This window comes from Camarhynchus parvulus, chromosome 4 (genome assembly GCF_901933205.1).
Source record: "Camarhynchus parvulus chromosome 4, STF_HiC, whole genome shotgun sequence".
In the NCBI taxonomy this organism is placed as follows: domain Eukaryota; kingdom Metazoa; phylum Chordata; class Aves; order Passeriformes; family Thraupidae; genus Camarhynchus; species Camarhynchus parvulus.
The window spans coordinates 37,854,993-37,879,292 of record NC_044574.1 but is presented as its reverse complement, the minus strand read 5'-3'; the positions used below and the strand labels follow the sequence as shown (position 1 = coordinate 37,879,292).

Sequence of the window (24,300 nt, the reverse complement as noted above, 5' to 3'; positions counted from 1 at the left end):
AACATTTTTTCCAATATAAATTTGCAGACTCTTTCAGTCATTGTGATTCAGCAAGAATCAAAGCATTCACAGGAGTAGCTAGGCATAATTTTACAAGTGTCTGTTTAATTTCTTATTATTCCAGTGATGGCTCTTAAGGAAAGGCAAAAAACAAAAGGAGGAAACCAACAAAACCTATAAATTTGATTTGCTGTTTTAAATAATTATCATTTTCCTTAGAAATCTCTCAAGTTAGAACATATTCTTTGAACACAGCTGCTCAACTTGTGCTCAACTATGTTAAAAACTATTTTCAACTCAACAATTTTCTTAAGCACTTGGCATGAAGTGTATTTTTTCAGTCTCTCACAGTAAAATCACTTTTCAAATAGGAGTGCACTAAAAAGAGGCTACACTTCTCTGTTTTTAACATGCATAACACCACTCAATCTCTTCTTCCATAATTTCACAGCAACATAAAACTCTATTACTTCATAGATTAAGATAACAATTATCTTAATAAGCTTAAAAGAATTTATTATTTTAATAGATTAAAATAAATCAACAATCTGATGAAAAGACAAGGTAACAGGATACAGTCTAGTAAAGGATGGAATGGCAGTTGTAGCTCAATACACACAATAAAACAAGCTAATTCTGTAATATTGAAGCAGAGAAAGATACTGTGTTATAGTAGAATGTTTTGCTTAAGAACATATGAAACAAAAATTAAGTCTGTCTGTACAGTCAAAAATATTCAGAAAAGAGTACCTGCACTTTGTAAATAACTGAAGTCTCTTAGGAAATCTAAGTATAGCAAAACATATTTGGACTTAATTAGTTGTCAAATGTTATTTATTAGTGACTTACAAGCCATAACTTTGTTTCAGTGATGGCAATCCCCAGATTTCAGAGCACAGGAACTATTAGATTCATGCTTCATAAAAGCTACCAAGCCAATTACAAGATTTATTAGTGTGCAGCTCCAGAATGCCCTGCATCCAACCTAGACCTGCACTAACTTCTGCTTTGGGCAACTTGGGTTTTAATGCTGACTTAGGAAATGAGAACCAAATATTTTTAATAAACTATAAGTTAAATTGAGACTGTAAACTGCTTGAGTTAAAACAACAGCCTCTACTCAGGCAAGATAAGGACAAGATAGTGAAGCATAAAGAACTGCAGTAAAGCTATGAAGAACTTCTACTGTTGTCAACAGGCAGGTTGCTCCCAGGCTGAAAATTAACCAGCACACTTCATAGTCTTAAAAAAAATGAGTTTCAAAATGCCTGTCTCATCTTGCAGTCTGTCAAACACCACCTTGTAAATGTTTGACTTGAAATATGCTTGTTTTTAGTTTCTAATTCTGTCTGCCAGTAACCTCTGTGCTCCCCTGAATTGACAGACAAGTCTGTTCCCTGCTGCTGCTTGCTCCCATCATCTCTTTGTCCTCCCTAGAGGATCACCAGCTAGCACAGAAACAGTTGTCTTGAGCTTTCCATACAGTATCCAACAACCTCTGCAGTAATTTGGTATTTCTTGTTAAATTTTAGTTTCCCAACTATTTTGATATTCTTCTTGAAATTTAGTATCTAAAACAGAGCACAACAACACTGGTTTTAAAGTGCTGTTTGAGTGTATTTTTCAATTTTTAATGAGAAGAAACCCATCAGGCTTTGCAGCTGTAAATCATGAGTCCTTCTTCAAGTTTTCTGCCACATTTTACAAATCCTATTTGCCCAAAGAGAGGTGATCACAGACCCATCATACATTCACACAGTTGTCTATCCAGATCCTGGATTAGCTATGGAACAGAAACTGTTTTTCCATTACTTATTTCATCATCTACAACATATTGCCAAAACTAGCAATTTCATGCAGAATAAAAAGCTTACACTTCAGCTCAGAAGTTCATTGCAAGGTCCCTGAAGAAAAATAATCATATTTACTAAGCATGACCTATGTTTTGGAAAAACATGTTCATTCCCACATGCCTGAATCTTCCAAAACACTTCCTTGTTTGTCTCCCTATTCAGTATTTGCAAATGTTTTCAATGACTGAAAGTCAAATTTGTAGATCTTTTGTGGTCACTTAATATTTTACATGCACCTAAGCTGTACAACTATGAGGTTTTTCCTTTCTTTTATTTTTCTCTGATTGCCTTATAACATTTTTCATTAATTTTCCAAATATTATATTAATTATTTTTAGTCAGCTAGTGACAAAATGTAAAAATAAAAGTACTTTAACTTCCCAGAAGTAGCCAATATATTTGCCACCAGTAGTTTGCTGATATTCTTAATGTGTCTGGCTATATCCCACAGTGCTTTTGCTTTGTATTCGTGAATTGATTTTTTATTTTGAAGAGGGTGGTGGTCTGTCTTCACATCTCTCTATTCTGCTTTTCATTTTTAATATTAGCATTTCTCACACTTTTCAGTAACATGGAAAAGATTCTATCTTTCAGGTGTTTCTCCACTTCTTTGTTGCTTCTGTTTCACTGGACAAAAAATACTGCTTTTATGCCCACCTCATTGTGGTTGATTTTTGGACAATTATTTGTGGTTTTCCTGATCAACAAGTGGATAATAATATTTTCTCACATGCAGAAAATTTTAGCTGAGAGAAACACAGAAAGCTGGAATTACTACAAGTTAAATGAATAATTATTACTCAGCTTCTTGATTTAGCTTTTGTTCCTTGCCTTTAGAATTTTTACTTTCCAGGTCAAGTGTGCCCTGCTGTTGTGCAGATCTTGTGTTTAAATTAAATGGTGCCAGATGTGGGAAGGCTTGCTGCCCTGGAAAGCCACTGGCCCGCTCACTGGGAGCAGATGTTACACCAGTCATTCTGTGGTAGATGAAATTACTTAGGGTTACTTTAATCACAGAACAAAATTACTGCTTTTCTTTCCCTGCAACTGGATGAAAGATTCATTTTATAATTTAGGATATGCAGTGATGTGTATTTAGGTTCAACTTCAGGTCTCTAACACCATTGTGGAGTAGTGGGTAGTTTCTTGTTATAATGCTGTATACTTACTGTAAAATTTAAGGCTATTTAAGCAACATTTCCCTCTAAAAGAGAAAGCTCACGAAAAAAGCTTGAAGTTTTCTTGTAGCTTATATGGAAAAATTAAGCTCCTCAGGTAACTAAATTCCTGTATATTCATAGCATAGCATGTCTTACTCTAGGAATTGCAGGGAGTTGGGTCTATCTTTGTAAAGAAAACATAATGATCCTTGGCCTTGTCAGCACTGCATCAATACAAGAAATCACGCCAAGACAACCTGGGTATTGGCTGGAGAATCAGAAGAAGTGAATGAGCCCCACTGCAGTCTCAGGCGACTGGAATTCTCTAAACTGGAATTCTACAGTTCCACTGTGATCTGTGACTGTAATTGTGAGATGTAAGAGCAGAATAATCCTAGCAGGAGATTTCTCTGCTCTTCAGCTTTTTGTTGAGCTTATCCTCATGAATATTTCCCTCCCCAGCTCAAATTTTCACTGAAGATGCCACATGATTCTTACCCACCACATCTTCCAGACTGCTGAAGAGTAATCAATGCTTATAAATTACTTTGAAGATATTGAGTACAATGTAAATTTTAAGTATTATTAACCATCACATTTTAAGAAATCCAGCCAAAGGAAATGTGCAAGGGCACATCAGCAGGAAAAAAAATAGCTCTGTCCTGAAAATGACAAAGGGAACTCAGTTGAAATTCTGTCTAAATACACTGACAACCATGCATGACTACCACTGAGAATTATCATGTAGCAATGCTTCTTCTATCAGTATCAACTATCACTTAAATAACAGCAAGGATAGAGAGAATGTTTGAGTATATGTTATTACTAGATCAATAAAAATATAGAGCATCATTTTCTGTAAGTAGTTCTGAGAAAAAAAATTCCATCATGGATGTGAAAAAGCTACTTTTTGTGATGATAGAAAGAGCTTTACGCTAATATACACTGGTTATGCCAGAATGAATATAATATTATTTTCACAATGAATTTAATATTATTTTCACGTTCAAAGCATAAAAACATATTAAGGTGCCAAGCAGACTTATGATAATGTGAAAATGAATGATGTTATTCTTAAAGAACAGTCTTTCAGGTTTTATTTTCCATGTATAAATGTAAATCTGCTTCACAAATTCAGTATGAAATAGAAATCTCCTGCAAGGAAATTGTGTAGGAACAGAAATAATCTTTTAAAAAATACTAGAGGTATGACAGAAGTGAACTAAAAGACAAGCAGAAAGTTCTATACTGTCTGGATTTTAAGACATGGGTATAGCTTAGGATAGTGGACTTCTGGAAGTACAACAGGATGCCCACACACCATGAGTTAATAGCATTAGAACAAAATCTACAATAGTCAGCTTCAATCAGTTCGGTCCTACATCTGTTAATATTGTAACTCTACTATTTTTTCTCAGTACAGCACACAATCCTATAGCTGCTGCAAAAGAAATTCTATGACGCTCCTCATACTGCTTGTCTGCTACCAGGAAAAATAAAACATCCTGTAGTTAGAAAACTGCCACTTCCTTCACATTCTACTGAGGACTTGAAAAACTATAGGTGGACACAAATGTCACAGAACATTTAAGCAACTGCCTGTCAGTCTGAGAGTCCAGACATCTGTCTGTTTTTCAGACTCACCCCCACACAGAGGCCACCCTAGAGCCTGTGTGGATGCACAGCCATGGGGCACTCAGGCAGTAAAAAGTATCTTTGCAAAAGCTCAAGAAATCAAATATTAAGAAGCCTAGGCATAGATAGATAAGGGTCTCCTTCACCATATATTTAGGATGGCAGTTATACACTGCTAATAAGCAGGACAAACCTAATACTAATAAGTTCAAGAACATAATGTGCTCCTGTTTTGAAAAATAGGAGGCCTCTTTTGTCTACCAAACCTGCGATTATCGTATTTGAGTGTCTATTCATTCAAAAACTTTAAAGTAACATCAAAAGTAAACAAATATAAACATGAGTATTGGTTGATAAGTAAATAAAGAATTGTTAAAAAGTAAGTTTCATCTTGCTATAAAATCTCAGCACTTTGAAGCAGTTCTAACGCACACTACAAGCGTCAGAGAATGAATTTTTTCTTGGTGTGCCCAAGTGTGGCTGTGTAGGAGAATTTACCTTTCACACACGAGAGGCCTGGACTCATTGAGGACGGGCCCCAGCGAGGAGCAAGGCTGCCGGGGCGGCGGGGCGATGGGGACAGCGGCGTCCAGGGCAGCGCCCTTGCGCTGCAGCGTCTCCTGTGCCAGTCCTGGGGCCTCACCCTCCGTGGGACAGGAGCCAGCCTTGCTGTGAGCCCCTGCCGAGGGAAGCTCGGGCCCCACTGCACCCTGCAGGGCCAGCTCTGCTGCAGCCTGCTCAGCCTCCAGGGTGGGTGACGCTGGAGGCGACAGCCGAGGCTTGCGCTTGGTGGATGCTCCAGAAAGCAGCTTCAGCAGACCCTTCTTTTCTTTCTGTAAACCAAAAACAGTGCCCCATTTTAGAACAAAGCTCTCCCATAAAGAGTTGAACACATCCTTCTGATAGATGACATTGTTCTCAAAGAGGACTCAGTAAATCACAAGGACATACTTGACATTAGAGAGATGATGAAAATTCTAAAGAGAAAAACAGCAAGTAATTTAGATCATAAACTAGCTAAGTCCTTTCACTTTGTTAGGTTCAAGTTTAATTGAAATGGCTCTGTCACAAAAGGTTGTCTAGAAAATGGTGTGAGGAGTTAATATTACAACAGGAATCTATGAAGTAAAATATTTCATCAACATGGATGTTTCTGGGAAGACAAATAATCACTTCAAACCAAGCAGGGAGAAAAGTCTGCTCTGGAAGCTGCTGTTTAGGTAAGTTTCTTTTATTTATCCTTCTTTAGTAATGGAAGACCTTCATGATCTAACAAAAACTCACCCCAAGGGGAATGCAGTGTGTTCTGCTGTTCTGCTAAAGGGGAGGATTGTAAACATTCTTTTTGCTTGTCCAGACAAGAATCCCTGAAGACTATTACCTAGCCTGAAGAGAATTATTTAAGTAGCTTTTGTATTTCTTGTTTTTTTTTTTAAAGGGTGTGGCAGTGATCTTCTTACCAACCCTTTGACTGAGTGAATTTAGTGCTTATGAGGAGTGCCAGATTGTAAGCCCTGGAGACAAAAATAATATTTAACCATAGACAGAGAAAAGCCTAGAGCAATGAGAAATTTTTTTGATAGCCTGGGATGTAGTGGATTTAGTGAATAAAAATCCTCAGTCCTTTTTCTAAGTCTCCAATAACTTAGAACCATTTTACCAACAATCCACTGTCTAGAAAATGTCAAAGATAAACTCAGAGAAATTAAAACAATCCTATATTAGCATAATTCACCTTAAACTACAAATACATTTTCTCTAAGGGCACCTCAGTCTGGTTTCAATTTCTATGGCTAAAGTAATTTTAAAATAAAGTTCGAGGCACGTCCATTCATCAATAATAAAAAGAAATGTAACTAAAAAGTGGCTGACATTACTGTACAGTTTAAGATTAAAATCTTCATAAACTTCACTAAGGAGGTTGAGGAGTAGTAAGGTTAAGTCTAAAATATTTGAGATACAAAGATAGCTGTCACAAGGAAAAAAAAGTTTCCTGACTACAACACAAGTATAAAACAGAATCAATTACAAAGCAAGAAGAATTTTTCTGACAACAATATAATCACATGGCTTGGTGAACAGTGAGAATGAGTTGACACACATAGGAAATAGTTCAAATAGTGGGAAGGAAAGCAGAATCTTTACAGACTCCACTGTCCTACATTTAAAAGATGGTTATATGCATTCTTTCTTTGTCCAATAGCCATTGCTGGTAATGTGTTTTCCATAATATCTCAGTGTGCCTGCTTAATAAGAAACGTAACCAAAAAGAATTCTGATTTTAATTTTATTTTGTTAGACTGAAATTTTTACATTCCTGCAAGTTCATGTGGGTTTTTTAGGTTGTGCTCCTAAATTTCGTAAAAGATTGTATGATGAAAATAAGAGAATTAAAGGGAATTATTTTATTCTCTACCCACCTTGCCATCCTTGTCTGTTTTACTGACAGCAGCACTTCCACCAGCTGTTAAAGCACTCTCTGGAGATGCAGGAGCTCCAGGGTGAGTGTTTGCAGTTTTTCCACTGCTATCTCCCTCCAAAGATGAAGCAGCAATGTTAGGAGAATTCAGAGAAGCTGCTGGACATGCCAGTGGGATGGATGAGCGGTTCACATTCACAGCTGTGACATAAGCAGCAGTATTTGGAAGCTGGGGCTGGAGCTGCTGGGAGGCAACAGAGTGGTGGGGAATGATCACAGCTGCAGGAATAAGGCAGGTTGGACTTTGTGCTTGCATGGGTGTGACTGCTGCCGTAGGTCTTTCTTGACTATGTGAGGCAACTGGAATAAAAGAATGAAATGTGAGAGCTCACCTTTTCACAAGACACACAAAGTGAGGTACAGTTACTGTGTTACAGCTAATCAATCATGAGAAGTTTTCTTCTTACCTTTTAAACTTCCATTTATACTACTATAATGACATGACACACACCACCAAATTTATTTCACCCAAATAAAGCAGTTGCAAATGCTTCCCTACTTGCACCGGTATGCAACAGAAGAATAACAGCACTGCAACTTCTCTGTTGTGGAGAAATCCAAGCTGATAAGTCAAATGCTTCACATACAGACAGATACAAAGTGAAGATTACACTTTTGTACCTAAGAGCTAGCTAAATACTGCCTGGAACTTGTTTGCTCCTTTTAATACCACATGTAGTTGTCAGGACATATAAAGGAAAGTAGGAAGAAACACACCTTATAGAAGCTGCTAAAAATATAATTAGATTGTTTCCCTAAACTATTCACAAAATCCACAACAGATTTCATAGGTCTTTCAAACAATAAGCACAGTGGCAATTACTGCTGTGAGTGCTTTCTCTGAAAATGTAAGCTGTTGTCTCTTGGGATGTTTAAATCTAGAAAGTGGATTAACTCATACCCCTCTGAAATAAAAGAAACATCTACACTGGAAGCTGGAGAACAGCACAGGGCTGAGTAAATTAACCCGGGCTGCAGCTCATGCAAGCACAGAGCTTTGCATGAACTAATTGATCCCTTCCAAGAAGTAACACTGCTGTTCAAATCATGTGCTCAGTCATGCTAGCATGCTGTTAGACCACTTCAACAGCTTGAGCACCTCTGCACCACTGGGTGGTATGAAATGCAGATATAACCAAACAGTATGTGCCAAAATTTAACACCTCAGTGCTGCACAACCTCTCTCCTTCAAATACTTTGAAACTTTCCATCTAAGAAGGGGTCATCCCTCTAGCTTGATGCACATGCATCTCGATTTTATCAACTTTTGATTTTTCAGATACTAATAGAGTTTCAGACTTGTTTTAAGCGAAATCCTGGAACCAAACCTCCAGTACTTGCTCTCTTCATTCTGCTTTCTACAAATTCCTCTGGTAATTTGGTTAGATTGCAGCAACAGTGTATTAGAGATGACTGACAAAGATCCCAAATTTATATAACAATCCTACAGTATTATACCCAATTACAATCTATGCAGTAAGAAACACAAATTCTCTCTTTTTTATTAAAAAAAGGCACATCACTTATATGCTATGTCTAGTTTTTTTGATAATCTCTTCTTTTGTAGCTGACCCTTCCCAACTCTTGAGTAGCATGAACATTTCAAAAGATAGATAAGGAGATTGCAAAAAGACTTTTTTGGATCAAAAACAATTATTAATGCTGGCTTTTGTTCATGAGACAACATCAGTTTTCCTAGAAGTAGCTGCTATTCTTCAAGATATGTCTACACTCACATGCAATTTATGTATGACAAGCATGGAAGAGCTTTCTGATTTTGTTTGCTTATTGCTGATGGAATTGATAGGAAAATGCTTCAAGTCACCCTGTTTTCATATAGATTATCCTTTAATGAAGTAAGCAGAATATATATTTTCCTTATAGAGCTTTCCAATCAAAGGATGCATACTCTCTCAGCAAAAGCGATGTCAAGCAATGTCTCACTAAGGTCATTTGAAGAATGGTCCTTGAAGCCCTGAGCTTAACTGAAGCTGGAGCCCTGCATCAACGTGAGAAGCCTCACCCAAATATTAACACTCAGCAAATGTGCTAAGGAAAGCTCAAGAGGATCATGTTTCAGATGTTTACTACAAACTTTTCTGGAACATTTGTACATAAAGCAGCTTCAGTGCTATTGCTTCAGTGCTCAGGTCCTTATAAGGGACAGATCTGTATCTCTGACTAATAGCACACCTTTGCACAATCCAATGTTAAGGTCTTTGTGATGAGAGCCCAGTCCCTTTGGATTTTTCATTTTGGATCTGAAAAGTCAGTGGGCAGTATGTTGTCACATTCTCAGCTGAATGGAAGTGTAAAAGCTTATTCATCTTGACAGCAGTGCAGGGATGCAGGGACAGAAAAGCCTACGGAGCCCACAGATCTCTCCTTTGTGTTGTCACTTGCAAGCTCCTAGGCAGCTCAAAAGAAGGCTTTAGAGTAGAAACCACCTGTGCCTAAGAGGCAGAAAAGTACAGATGCTTTGCTTAGCTTCTCTTAGCAGTTGCCAGCAGCATCTGGTTATTTTAATTTAAAGACAAAGAATAAAGTTGTTACAGAGGACTAACACACCTGCTCCAGCTTCAGATCAGACTGGAGGAAGATGGGGCCAATTAAGGAAATAAAATAAGTAAAGACATATGTACATATCCTACCTTCAAAAGCAAACCTGGTGCTGACATCTGAACATGCACAGGGTGTTTTAGGAGATGCATGACTCTGAAAAGTGGGCTAATCCATGGATCTTGAGCCCGTAAGAAATAACCCTTCTTATGGGGATAACAGAGCATACCATTACCATTTTTTGCTCTCTCTTTTGCTCTGCCAATAAGAATCCTGTGATCAAAACAACCCCTTTTGTCATGATGCTCAGTCAGGAGATCACAGACCCTAAATTCAAGGCTGAAAGGGGAAGCCTTGGGATAGTCTGAAATGCGAGTTTTCCTTTTTTTGCTTTTTCTTTTGAGGCTCTTGAAGCAACTGGAACAGATTCGGCTCCAGTTGTGTGGTATTTTCTTAGCCTGGCAAATCCACAGAGGAGTGCATGGATTTGGTAAACAAAAACCTCTTGAAAACACCACCATCAGTCTTTTTGGCTCTGCATTTAAATAACAAGAAGGCATGTTTCACTATGATGTGGCCTTCCCCAGACAGTAAATGAAGAGTTACACCTTTCAGAAATACAGAATTTTATTACATAGATCATATGGATCTTGATGCCAGTATCACCTCAGTGTTTCAGAGTCAAAGCTGAAAGAAGCTGCAGTCAAGGTTAGAGAACAAGCTGGAATGCCTAAGGACCAACCCTGAGCCAGAGACCTGAAAAGGAACACTAAAGGTATTCAAAGATATTAGAAGATAATTTAAAAGTTAATGCTAAATTAGAGCACTCTGTAGCTCTTATGCAGTTAACACACAAAAAATAAGCTATGACTCAGATGTTCTTATCGCTTTTATTACTATATGAATTGCATATGAGTAGAAAAGCTCAAAGAATGTCCCCATCCCAGATACTGCTGGAACAACAAAAAAAAGAAAAATTCCACCTGAAGTACTTGCATATATTCCCAATAGTGGGAGTATGTACGTACACACAGTTGCTTAGAGAAGAATAATAAAAGATCGAACAACTCAGACTGTTATTTCAGAAAACATTCAACTCTAAACAATGACATTAAGAAAAGCTTTAAAAAAACCTCAGCATATACTTACACAGACCCTCACTCCAGTCATTTGTCAAAACAGACTCTACAGTTTGTCTACCACATGTAACAAATGTTGTGGGTTTTTCTTTACCTGTTCTAACTGCATTTCGAGCCTGGTTGACTGTCATTTGTCCTGTCACGTGCATAAGGACCTTGGTTTGAGGACTGGTTTGGATATGTGCTGCAGAAACCACTGCTGTGGGCACTGTGCTGGAGTTCACTGCCACACCATTCCCCTGGAGCTTCTGGGATGTTCCACTAGCAGTGGAAGGGCTGACCATAGTCACCACTCGTCCTGTTTGGCCAGCAGTAGACATGGGAACTTTTGTTTGTGATGCACTTGTCACTGTCCTGCCAAAATTTAAAGCAAACAATAAAACTCAACTGGAAAAAAATCAGCTAGTTACTAAAACTCACAGGTCTTCTATTATACAATTGTAGCATTTAATACAAGAGCAGAATAATTTTGGATTTGAAACTAGCTAAACTATTTAGACACTTGTATAATACTGTACCTTGTAACTGGAGCCACATAATTTCCAGGAAAAACACCAATCTTGCTTGTATGCATGGAAGTTCCCTTGAACCAGCCATCTTGGCAGCGTTCAAACACCAGGAACATTTCTCCTTTCCGCAGTTCCAGTTCATCTTCTTTTCGAGGAGTGTAGGGGTAGATAGCAATATACCTAAAGACAGAAAAAGAGATGCAAAGGATAAAACTAAAACAGTTCAAAATATCACTTATGCTTTCTGGCACAGAGAGCTCAGTCAGAGATGAGAAGGCATGGCAGAAATGGCTGTGATAATCCATCATGCCATTACAATATTAAACCAGAAGTTATGGTAACATTAAAAGGAAACAATGACAGTTAGGTGTATCCTCTGAAGTGCACTTAAATGTGACATAAGCAGCAGTATTTGGAAGCTGGGGCTGGAGCTGCTGGGAGGCAACAGAGTGGTGGGGAATGATCACAGCTGCAGGAATAAGGCAGGTTGGACTTTGTGCTTGCATGGGTGTGACTGCTGCCGTAGGTCTTTCTTGACTATGTGAGGCAACTGGAATAAAGAATGAAATGTGAGAGCTCACCTTTTCACAAGACACACAAAGTGAGGTACAGTTACTGTGTTACAGCTAATCAATCATGAGAAGTTTTCTTCTTACCTTTTAAACTTCCATTTATACTACTATAATGACATGACACACACCACCAAATTTATTTCACCCAAATAAAGCAGTTGCAAATGCTTCCCTACTTGCACCGGTATGCAACAGAAGAATAACAGCACTGCAACTTCTCTGTTGTGGAGAAATCCAAGCTGATAAGTCAAATGCTTCACATACAGACAGATACAAAGTGAAGATTACACTTTTGTACCTAAGAGCTAGCTAAATACTGCCTGGAACTTGTTTGCTCCTTTTAATACCACATGTAGTTGTCAGGACATATAAAGGAAAGTAGGAAGAAACACACCTTATAGAAGCTGCTAAAAATATAATTAGATTGTTTCCCTAAACTATTCACAAAATCCACAACAGATTTCATAGGTCTTTCAAACAATAAGCACAAAAATCCTTTAAAGGCAAGAAAGGCACCCAAAGCAAGCAATAAATTCACTTTAAAGGCAACACATAAAGGTAACACTGGCAGCAGAAGGCTTCATTGGTACATGATTTAGCAATGATCTACAAAGCCACACACTGAAGCTCTATGGAAAAGCAATTGATCTGCTTTAATTGATGTTCATTAACTTCCCTTTCAGTTAATTTATTCCAAATTTCATTAGTATCCTCATATAGAGCAACCCTTTGAAGATGGAAGATGGGAGTAAATGAGATGGGAACTTGATTAACTGCACTAGGTGCAATAATCCATAAGAAGCAATGTTAAAATGCCTGACACCAAGAAACAGCCCAAATCCAGATGCACCTGCTATACAAGAAGGGTGCTTTTCTGGAGTGGGAGGAAACCTGGTGGGAAGATAACAAGGACAGAACAAAAGCAGTCCTCATTCAAACTTGTCCCATCAGATGGTTCAGCATCTCCTGAGTTTAACATTTTCTTTTATCATTCTTATTCCCCAAGCTGCACACAAAGAAGTTTTTAAGAAGAGAGATGTTGTTAGGAACACATGTTAATATACCAAATATTTTCACCCGAAAGGATGACGCACATTTGCTTGTATTGCAAGTGTGAAGACATAATGCTAACTAGCAGCTTTCTGCCTTCATTCCAAATTGCCACCCACTAATTAAGTGCACTGTAGAATCTTCAGTCAAATTTCAATTGCAACTGACACAAGTAGTCTGACAGTAACACGTTTAACAGCCTAAATTAAATACAGCACTTTTTGTGTTTTGGCATAAATTATTCCATATGAGAATAGCCTTTTCATACCATACATAATGGAAAACATTGAATAAATTCACTCCAGTGAAATGACACTTTTGAGTTACCCAGTATTCAGTGCTAACGCAAGGATTCATTCATCTTCTGCATGATAAATACTTTATATTTTCAAGTTAGTTCTTTCTATACACAGCAACAGCTGATTATATTTATCTAAGACATAAGCAATGTTCAGTGTGGGACCTGTTTGGGGATATCACCTTTCTGCATGCTTTTTTTCTAAGGTGCAGGCTTGGCTTTTTGGCAGTTCCAGCAGAACAGAGCCAGCTGCCATGCTAAATGTACAGGTGAAGTTAGTGATCTCGTTCCATTTTTCTGTCTGGAGAAAGTTTCAGTTTTACTCACACACTTGGACGAGTTTGCTGTCGTAAATGTGCCACTTGGTCAGCTGATCCTGATGCAGACCTTTGTATGACACTTGCAGACTGAGGTCCAGAAGTGGCCGATGCAATGATTGCAGCAGACAAAAGAGGTGGTGGCGGAAGGGGAGGATTCATATTCTGATTGTATAAGAACAAAAAAAATAGCAACAAATGAACAATATTGTTTGATGAGTTCAATCAGCTGGAAAAAAAAAAAGGCATGATATTCCAAGGAAGTGGAAAAAAGCAACTGAGTCCAGTGTTGCTTTGCCTATTGTTACAATATAACTGGAGAGTTAGCTTTCTCTCTATTTCTTTTTCTTTCAGTTTAAAATCTTGGAGTTTTGGCAGCTAATTAAGCAAATGACAAACAATTTCTCAGCACAGGAAAAATGGTGTTTCTAGTTATAACATGTTTAGGATAGGGCTCGACAAAAATTCAGAAGCCTTCCAGGAGGTAGATTTTTGCATCCTGCTGCTGACTGTACTTCATAACATGATTGTTTTTGTAACCTGAAGCTGAAACATAATATACAATTCAGCTGCAGTGCACCCAAAAGCACCCCTTCTGGGGGAAATTTTCTTTTGATGTATGGGTTACAAAAGCAAGCACAATATGAGACCATAATCACTGAGCTGTTGTTACTTCTTTCTCCTATTCTTCTAGTCTAAAGAATTAGCTTTTGAAATGCAGTATTATCAAGATTGGTAATCTTTAACAAATACCCCAGTAAAAAGGCACCACAGATCGTAATGGGGGTCCTGCCTACAGACTTCTGTGCATTTTAGAATCAATGGAGCAATTGTTACCTTCTGCTCTGTAAGGCCTCAGACAATTCTTTAGGACCTTGTGTACTGACACTCCTGGGAAAAGGCACTCACAAAGAGAGAGCTTTTCCTTCCCCCCTTCCAAAAATAACTATTTGTGTTACAACACACAGAAAAAGAGTAATAAAAAACCTTCTACCTTTGAAAAAGTGAAACTGAATTAATTTCAAACATAATCTTCCTAAAACCCATAGAACTAGAATATTAATTAATAAAATATCCTGAAGTAGTGCCTGGCACTTCCAATATATCAGCATATAAATGCATAGCATTGCATTATCAGTTTGGAAAATATGTAATTGAAAGTCATTTTAAGTTCCCTCAAACACTTCACTTCTAAAGGGTTTTGCCCTTTTTTTTCTCTTTTTCTGTACAAAAACCTATATGGAAACAGAGTTTTAGTTCTACACTGCGTGATTATTACTCTTCTATATTTGGTGGAAACGTTAATAAAAAGACAGCTCTTTAAACCAGTTTTACACTGCCAAGTCACAGTAAAGAACTGCATAACTAAAGACTTTCAAATCTAGAGAAAATGTATCAACTCTTACAGAGTTTCAGTCAAAATTGTTACGCTTAGCTATGGTATAAATTGCATGTTATATCGTGAAATATTCCTATTTTATTTAAAGCTTTTTTTCTGCTCATACATTAACACATTCTTAAGACCAAGAAGGCCTTCTGTATCGCACACGAAACAGAAATGACCTGCAGGAGAAACATCACTGAGAGCTTTGATACGAATAGGGTATTTTTTACAAAAGTGACAATTGCATTTGCTTCATATTCAACCCAACAATTTTTTAAAGTATCCAGATCATTCACACCAAAATTCCAACATTTCTCTCTCAGCTGTTTTACAGCTGAAGTTATTTGCCCCTCCCAGTTAGACATTCAACAAATGTCTTAGTTAAATCCAAGCTGAATGTAAGCACCTAACTTTCATGCAACCTATCAATAGAATTTCAATTTAAATATTTTTCTAGGCATCTAGATGTCTTTGTATATGGTAGAACTTGTAAATTCACATTAGGAGATGATTAGTTGGAATTCTTTAAAGTTAAACCTATTCATGCACAATATCACGGTTGTCACGGTTCCATACTTCCTGCATCTCTAAAGATGCTGAACACTGCATTTTATTCATTTGAACACATAATATACAGTGAAGCTTTAGCTGCAATACAGGCACCTTCACAGCTCTATTTTATTCTGCTTTATTCAGGTTCTGCTCCCCTCACCATGTCTATCAATATGGTAATGAGATCAGCAGTGAGCCACAGCACAATTAAACTCCCAAAGACTTGGCAAGAAATCTAAATAAACTACTTGATAGACTTTAGAGGACTAACACTCCAGAGCTTGCACTGCTACAGCTTGGTAAAACAGACCCAAATGATCTAGCCAAGTTTTCAAGAAGTTTTCTGGCATGTAACCATTTTTCTAGCTGTTGAGAAACACACCTACCTCCAGGGCACTTGGTAGTTTTGATGGTTTCCATAGTCAACATTCCGTGAAAGAATATACACAAATCACATGCGATTCAATAAAGTATGCTCAGCAATAATTCAGAGTATTTTAGGTAGGTGAGGGGAAAAATTGAATGTTTCTGCAACTACTTTTTAGACACCAGGTGTACTTTCAAGCATATAAACCAGCAAATAAGTGATAAATAATTTTTTTGAATTGGAAGATGAAAAATTACATTATTTGATAACTAATGTATATTACAACTTCAAAAAGTATCTGTAGTCATGCTCTAGAAACACATGCATATTACTAAACTTAAATATAATTAGGATGCACTCCCATATCAGTTAATTGAAGATCAGTAATCACCTCACTCAAAGAATAATAAAAGGCACAGCAGTGGAAAAGAACATTCATTAACAGTCTTCACTCCCACAACGTCTAGAAAAAATATATGGCTTGCAAAATTCCCTGAGGGCTAACAAATTAAGGCTTATGTTTAACAAAATTCCTAAACTATATGTTATCAAAAACAGGTCTCTCATACAAAACCTCATTGTTTCTTCCTGCTGCTTCCTCTTCAGAACAAAAGTTGATTTGAATTTTGGTTGATTAAAATTAATACAGTTCTTATTAAAACCTCCTGACTTAACACTATTGAACTTACTCTGGAACTACATAAAAGAGCTAAATGTCATCAGTGTATTATATAACCCCCACAGCTTGTGCCTCATTAATAATAATTCAAACTACCTTACATTCTTCAAAATAAAGAGCAATTTCTCTTTTGTGCATGAGAGAACAAGACTTGTAAAATTGGGTATTTTTTAATTTTTGAGACCTTCAGCATGTAAGTGAATGCAAACCACCCAAATATAGACCACCTCCTTCTGCTAGTTAAGAGCACACACCAAGACACCATTTCAAAGTCAACATTTCCAATCTGTAGAAGTAGCAGTATGGACATTTAGGTTGATTGCAATCCAAAACACTTTTCACTTCCCAAGAGACTGTAAAGGCACACTGAAAGGAAGATAAGTTATCTCTTGTTGCTAGATTGTTTTTCTGCTGCTGCTTTTGAATGTAATTCTAACTTTGCTGTGGTACATTTAGTTTGTTTTTCCCATATCATGGTTCAAATCACATACTTCAAGATTATTTTTCAGTAAATTCTATGGCAACTAGATCTACTCCATTAGATAACAACCTTATAAATTACATCCAAGAATTTCCTTCCAAGTGAATGAGCTTTATGTAACTGTATGTGCATGTTTTCACCCAACTACTACTGGACTTGATGTCTGTTATTTTTATTTTGCAAAGAACTTTAAATATACTAAACACCTACAAGGTTCAAAAATGCCAGTGGCCAAGATAAGCAGGCCAATTAATGCCCTAATTAGAGGTAAAGCTGTGGTTGGAAGTCCCAAAGAACAATAAGAGATAATATCACAGCCAAAAGCTCTGGCTGTGAGAAGTCTGTCTCAGTTCATAGCTTCTTCAATTTCAAAGAATCAAACCTCAAATCACAAGCCAAGAATTAATGCTGTTGTCTAAAGAATGCCTGATGCAAAATAAAACTTTGAAATAAAGTATCACAAGTTTTCTGAAGGAAAATTAAAGTTTGCTTAAATGATACAAGCAGTAGAGAGCGTATATGGTCACTTGACAAGAGCACTCTCATTCCTAAAGCTCATTTGTGTCAATTTTGGCTGAAACTTTGTAAATTATTTACTTCATACAATACTGGGTACCAAAGAGCATCTACAAGACATTATTATGGACAAAATAAAATTAATACAATTGGCATTTTTGAACCACCAGAGCAACATAAAAAACTAAAATGCAATCCTATACATGTACACAAATAAAAGAGTCACAGACTCCCTTGGGCTAGGAATTAATCCAAACTGTCTTAGAGAAACTTGTTAGACAACAAGACAGCTCAAAATTATCTCCTGTTGACAATAAAATGCCATCTTTCTTACAGGAGATAAGAGAAGACACTAGCTTTCCCTTGCTTTAAGATTCAGGACAGATAAGTGTAGCAAAGATGCTCAAATTCAGAATTACTGTAAAGGAATACATTATTCTCTTCTTTGCTGATGGGTAATCATGCTCATCCTCTCAGATTTCTTTTTTCTCCCTTAATCTGAGTTTAGCATTATATCAAAGAAGTGTATAAACACCTTGCTTTCAAAGAACAATTACTTTCAGTAGTGTTATAAACACCAAAACAACTGATAGGAAGGACATCAAATAAGTGACCTTCATGCTAAAGAGAAACTCATCCTGTTCCCATCCAATTTCCTTGTCACTTGCTTAGTATTCAGAAATTAGGAAAAAAGCTACAGGGAGAAACTTAGAGAAATACAGGAATTTCTACTTACAAAAGCAAAAAAAATACAAGAGCAAAAGTACTCAAGCCAACCACTTCTAATGTATTAAACATACAATCATAATTGTTCCACAGCTTAAAATTAATATTCAGAATGTCAGGAAGGGTATTTGCAGAAGGGAAATATCTAGAGAAATAAGAACATCACTTTCTCTCTTGACTGGTCGGAACTATTTTGCACATTTCTAAAATGAAAACAAGAGCTGATGAAGCAAGAGGAAAAGTGTAAGTAAAAGATATACCTCACAGTCTGTGACTTTACAAATTGCATCATTATCTAATATTGTCTATCATAAAAGAACACAGGAATAACCTGACTCTAACCTGAGCTGCCAGCTTGCATTTTAGTCATGCTGAAAACAAGTCAAGAAGAAACAGAACATGATGTACAGAAGGCTATTGACTTTTAAAGAGGGTGGCAGAGAAGAATTCAGGTTCTCAATGGGAATTATGTGCCTAATTGGAAAAATAAGCAGGAACATGGTTATCACAAAGAGAAAGTAGCACCCCAAGATACAGGACAATCAATGGCAGGAGTTTCTCTCCACGCTGCATTTAGCACTACAATTTAATTCCTGTGAATACCCATGGTGAGATCGCCTTTGAACAAGCTTAAGCAACTAAAGCACCCAGGGTGGTTTAATGACTTTGCACCACCACCAAACTAAAGTATTTTTCCATGTTGGCATCAAATAAGGAACTCGTGACTCCTAATAACAAACAGAAGTGTTTGTTATTGAGAGCAAAAAAAAATGCAGTTTCTGACAGAACTTCCTGAAATTCTGTATTGAATGCTGTCTGCTCAATCCTCTCCAAAACTTGAGTATCTCATAAATCAAATCAATTACTCAATGTTTGCAGTATATATGTTAGCTAGACTTGCATTCTGCTTAACTACACCTAGGGTGATTCTGTTTGCTCAGTTCTCACAGGTATTTTCTGGAGGATAGGATGAAAGAAGTATAAAAGACTAAGTGGATTAGTATATAAACAGCTAATTGTTTCTAGTATAAGATGTATACCCTATGGGCAAAAAAAGACCTGAGGGTCTTTCCTGGTGGACACCAACTTGAACAAGAGCCCGCAATGTACACAGGTTGCCCAGAGAGGTTGTGAAGTCTCCATCCTTGGAGATATTCAAAAGTTTATTTGGACACAGTCCTGAGCACTGGGTCTAGGCAGCCTTGCTTGAGCAGGGGAGGTTAGACTAGACAACCTCAAGAGGCCTTTCTAAACTCATCTGTTCCATGACATTAAAATATGAACCTTAATATAATGAGATAATTAACTGTTTCCAGATTAGCATTCATTTAAACAGGAGGATTACACAGATAATCCACAGATTGAAGGAGTTAACAATTTAACCAAAGTAAGACAAAGCATAGCTACAGCTCAATCTGCCTTATACAATAAGGGCAAAAGCACATGGTCCATACAACTGTGAGTAATAAAGTCATCTATCTGAAGAGCAAAGAATGTGAAATACATTTACTTGGATGAGAGCAATTACTAGTTCACAAAAGATGACAAAAATTTGTGGCATCAGGCTGGATATTTAGCTAGACATAAACTTTATGCTACATTCAGGCAAATTTTCAAGATGTAAGAATCAGGCTAAAAAGGTAAAAGGGTTATACTATCAATATAGTATAATATATGAAAAAGACTGAGTAGTATTGCACCCATTTCTGGCATGTGCCACCATGTATGTACCATGCCAAAAGGAAGTACTGGAGATAATTCAGAAAACAACAGCATCATAATTTAAAGGACTGAAAACTGTAACTTTAGAGTTCCAAAGAAAGAAGCAAACCAAGCAACAAAGCAACCAACCCACACCTAAGTATTTTTGTAAACAACAGAAAGTTGATACCACAAGACAAACAATTGTGCCTTAAATTTTGCAGAAAAATGTGTAAAATTATGCAGATGCCAAAAAGTTGACAACAAAACTAGACCTATTTAGCAGCAAGGCTATTAATCATATTTTAGTAGGTTTAAAGACTTCAAGGATAGACACCTGAACAAGATCAAGTCTCAGGGTTTTTTGTTCGGCTTGTTTGTTCGGTTTTTTGAAGATCTATTATTAAACTGTGCCCAACCCCTTAAAAATTAAGGGCACAACTTTAGACTGAATTAACTTAATTTCAAGAATTTTAAATAAAGTCACATTAAGATGCCTTAAAGATCTCCGAAAACTGGTATCCACAATCTTTATTGCAGCAAGGCTCTGATGAGTACAGTATGATATATGGCATTCCACAGTTTTTCTAACATAAACATAGGAAATGAAGGAATTCCAGCAGGTTTTAGAAAGAATACCTGCACTTCTTGAAGGAAATGTCACGTTATTTGTTCAAAGGAAACAGCACTGCAATGTATTTCTTCCTTTAAAAGATGGTCATTTGCTACATGTTTTCCTATTGATCCCCAAGAATCTAACTTCAAAATGCTAGACACGTTCTTTATCTGCCACAGGTGTACATGCAACTAAAATCACCTTATTTAATGAGAAGACAGCAGACTTTTGAAGTTATTTCAGATAATCTTGAAAATCTTAAGTACGACAGAAACACCTGGCAGCTGTGGTCTCAAGTTGATGTTTTTTGTAAGAACCTGCTTGTTTCCCCAGACTTTCCCCCTCAGCATACTTTCTTTTCTACTCATACTTAAAAGAAAGACTGTTCTGGAAGGAAGTGTGCTTCTCATGTTTACTAAGGAGAAATTACAGAGGAAAGCTGGAGAAATGGATATACATGACAAGATGCAAACATTTTAGCAATAGGGCTTTTGCTATAGTTAAATTCATACCATTGTCTATCACATGGACACAATTCCCACAGCACCATAATTTCAAATCAGTATATTGGAACTTGAGTAAAAAAATACCAAGTGTACAAGACCAAAGGAAAATGAAAAGACTAAGTTTCCTTAAGCAGTACTTACACCAAGAGCAGCTTGGTAGGTAACGTCTGAGGGGAAGGTGAAGGAAGGCCCTGTTGTGACTGGGCTGCTGGGGGGTGGAGTCACAATCAGCCCTGTAGTGCCAATATGAACCTGGGAGAGAGAAAAAAGGGTCAGCTCTGTGTAGTTTAGTAACAGCTGGTTTTGACAGAGCTGTAAGCTTCATGGTCAAAATCACCAGTATTCTACTCCTTGTAACCTTAAACTAAACCTAATTTTTAGTTAGATACTTACATAAACAGTGTTGGATCACACTGCTCACTTTTTTTTGCTGACATTTCTCAATCTTTGGAGATACACTACATGAAACACTTTTAACCAGCGTCAGCTTTCTTTTTTTCCATAAAAGGCTGTCAGATCCCTAAGACATGCAAATAAAGCACATTTACGAGCTCAGGTAAAACATCACCAATACCTCTTGGGCTCCACTGCTCTCTCTTTTCCCTAAGTGTAATCACTATATGAAACAGCCAATTTTTCACAAACTCCTGAACAAATAAATAAAGTCAGATAAGTATTTCTACTTACCACAACCAGATTAATATGCTAAATTTCTGGAATTTGTATAATCTTCAAGTTGAATATTTTACTGTTATAGCATGCACTTTACTAATATTCATTATTATATTCAATTTAGAAAAAAGAAATAAAGAAATTAAATCACTCCAGTTTATAGTTTCCACAGGGTAATAAAAATCTTTGTGGCACTTTAGAATATAACAACTGCAAAAAAACTCCTAGTCTATAAGACCAAAACTATTTGCTATCATATCAGAAGTGTTAGAAAACATTTTCTTGAAATGTTCTCATGTTGGAAGATAAGTTTTTTGAAAGCGTACATTTATTACTAATTAGACACAATTAATAACTTGAAATAAGTAATGTGACAAGATCAGAGCCTTTATAGCTACAGCTGATGCCTGTGAATTACCTGAGAGGGGGCACTACAGGACAGCCCGGTCAGCTCACTTATGCGGGCTGCAGCCGTGGGGTTGCTGGAGCTGATGAGGACAGGAGGACTGATTTCCATGGAGTGGCGGTTCTGAGAGGACTGAGAAGCCTTGTTGGACATGGTGAGGGAGGTAAAAGAGTGTCGTTTTTTGGTGTTTTTCTTGGTATCGGTGTGCTTTTGGGTTGAATTGTTGTGGGCTGCCCCAGAGGTACCTTCTCCAGAGTCAACAGCAGAACCTGAGGGCTTGTCCAATTCTATCAACTGTTTGGCTGCTGTGTTAAACTACAAAAACCAGTAACATGTTAGTATTTTTTTTTTATAAAAGTCATCTGAATGTAAAAATCCATCTCTTTTTATTTTACCCATAAGATAATCTCAACCATGCAACTTAAAAGTGTGGCATACCAACCTACTCTACAAATCAGTCAGTAAAGAGTGACAAATCATTCACTACAAACTCAACATACTTACTGTTGGGATGGTATGAAATTTTACTGTCAGAGGTAAAATTTCAATCAATAAAGGACATAATGCCATAGTCCAGACATGGATTAATGCAGCAAAAACCACCGCCTATATCATCCAGAAGTCAGACTAAAACACAGTGGTCCCCTTTGACCTTATAACAGAAAAATCTGTGCTACACAACTTCTTGGATATTTATGTCATTTTCAGCCATTTTTTTGTTTTGTCTATGACACAACCCCACACATTTGCATGTGGGATCTTGAAGATATTCCTCCTAACATCCTTTGGTACTTGTGCACATCTTTAACACTACCAGCAATGAAAACACAGGCTTCCTCAATGCAGGTTTAAGAACAGAGTAGGACAGACCACATACCCAGCTATATCAGTATACTGCCTGGCAACAGGCACCTATACAGGCATAAGATGGCATAGGGAGAAAAGAAACATATATAGGCTATTCTGTGGAAATATCTTCTCAGCTTCTGAATTTTCTAAAGTAGAGGCACCATCTCTGTCCCATTTTTCTCTTTTTTTTAAGCTTAGGTAAAGAATTTTTGTTCACAATGAGATTTTCTATCTGCTAATTTGTAACAACAATACTACATTAAATGCAAACAAATCCTTCATTTCCAATGAAGAAATGAGGAATCCCACACATTTTCTTCTTACAATGAAATGTAAGCTATATAATGGGGAGGAGGAGAGGAAACCAATAAACAAACCCTCTACATCTTTCAAGCCCCCTTTATTTTTAGAAAAACTTAGCACTATTAGAAATAATAACGTCAGAGCTCTCACGCAATCATGAGCTGAAATAACACCAGCACCAGTTTTCTGAACATGTACCATTAAATATGAATACTGTTACTTGAAAAGCGTAGGTGATTATGAAGAAAGAAAAGATCTTTTCTGAAGAACATCAGGATGAAAGAATGAAATTAGTTACTGTGGAATTTCATTTCTATTCTTCAGCATATTATTTCTTCTATTTATTGTACCATTTTCCTGCAAGTCTTGAGATACCTACTATGCTCATGAGAAGTTTTAAAGTAGTATTTTACCCCATCAAAACTACTAGACAAACAACAAACCATTAATCATGACAGCATCAACACTGATTTAAATGCAGCTCCCATAGATGACCAGCTTATATTCTGAAAACAAGTAGATATCTACAGATATACCTATATTAGGTAGTGTAAAAGAAAAAAAAAATATTTTTTTAAATATAGAAGAGGTTGGCAAGTGATATTTGAAAGATGTCATCTGGAAGAAAATTTCATGTACATACAGAAAAAAAAAAGATGAAGTTCAAAACCAGAACTACTGGAACAATGAGGAGTAGATGTAAAAACCTTCTACAGAAGAGGAAGAACTACATGGAATACACTGCAGTGGAGGAAGAGCATAATGGGAGATTTGAACCAGGATATGAAGTCAAGAATATAGAATTTTTTCCTAAATGTTCTTATTGTTGGTCCTTTAGAATGCAACTGAAGAGAACTGGAATCACAGAATCATAGGGTTGGAAGGGACCTTCAAGATCAAGTTCCAACCCATCTGCCATGGGCAGGGACGCCTCCCACTAGACCAGGTTGCTCAGAGTCCCATCCAACCTG

The 24,300-nt window shown here is 37.0% G+C and overlaps 1 protein-coding gene across 3 annotated transcripts in view; it reads right to left on the bottom strand.

The window, feature by feature from the left end:
• The window catches only part of SH3RF1 (SH3 domain containing ring finger 1), an 81,784-nt gene that overhangs the window by 2,888 nt on the left and 54,596 nt on the right, over nt 1-24,300 (bottom strand). For all 3 annotated transcript variants that reach the window (XM_030946784.1, XM_030946781.1, XM_030946782.1), the window contains 7 exons: nt 22,190-22,492; nt 21,241-21,351; nt 13,582-13,736; nt 11,344-11,514; nt 10,920-11,179; nt 7,069-7,427; nt 5,147-5,481 (listed from right to left, as the gene is read on the bottom strand). In XM_030946784.1, coding sequence (XP_030802644.1) covers nt 5,147-5,481; nt 7,069-7,427; nt 10,920-11,179; nt 11,344-11,514; nt 13,582-13,736; nt 21,241-21,351; nt 22,190-22,492 — 1,694 coding nt within the window. The remainder of the gene's footprint in view (nt 1-5,146; nt 5,482-7,068; nt 7,428-10,919; nt 11,180-11,343; nt 11,515-13,581; nt 13,737-21,240; nt 21,352-22,189; nt 22,493-24,300) is intronic.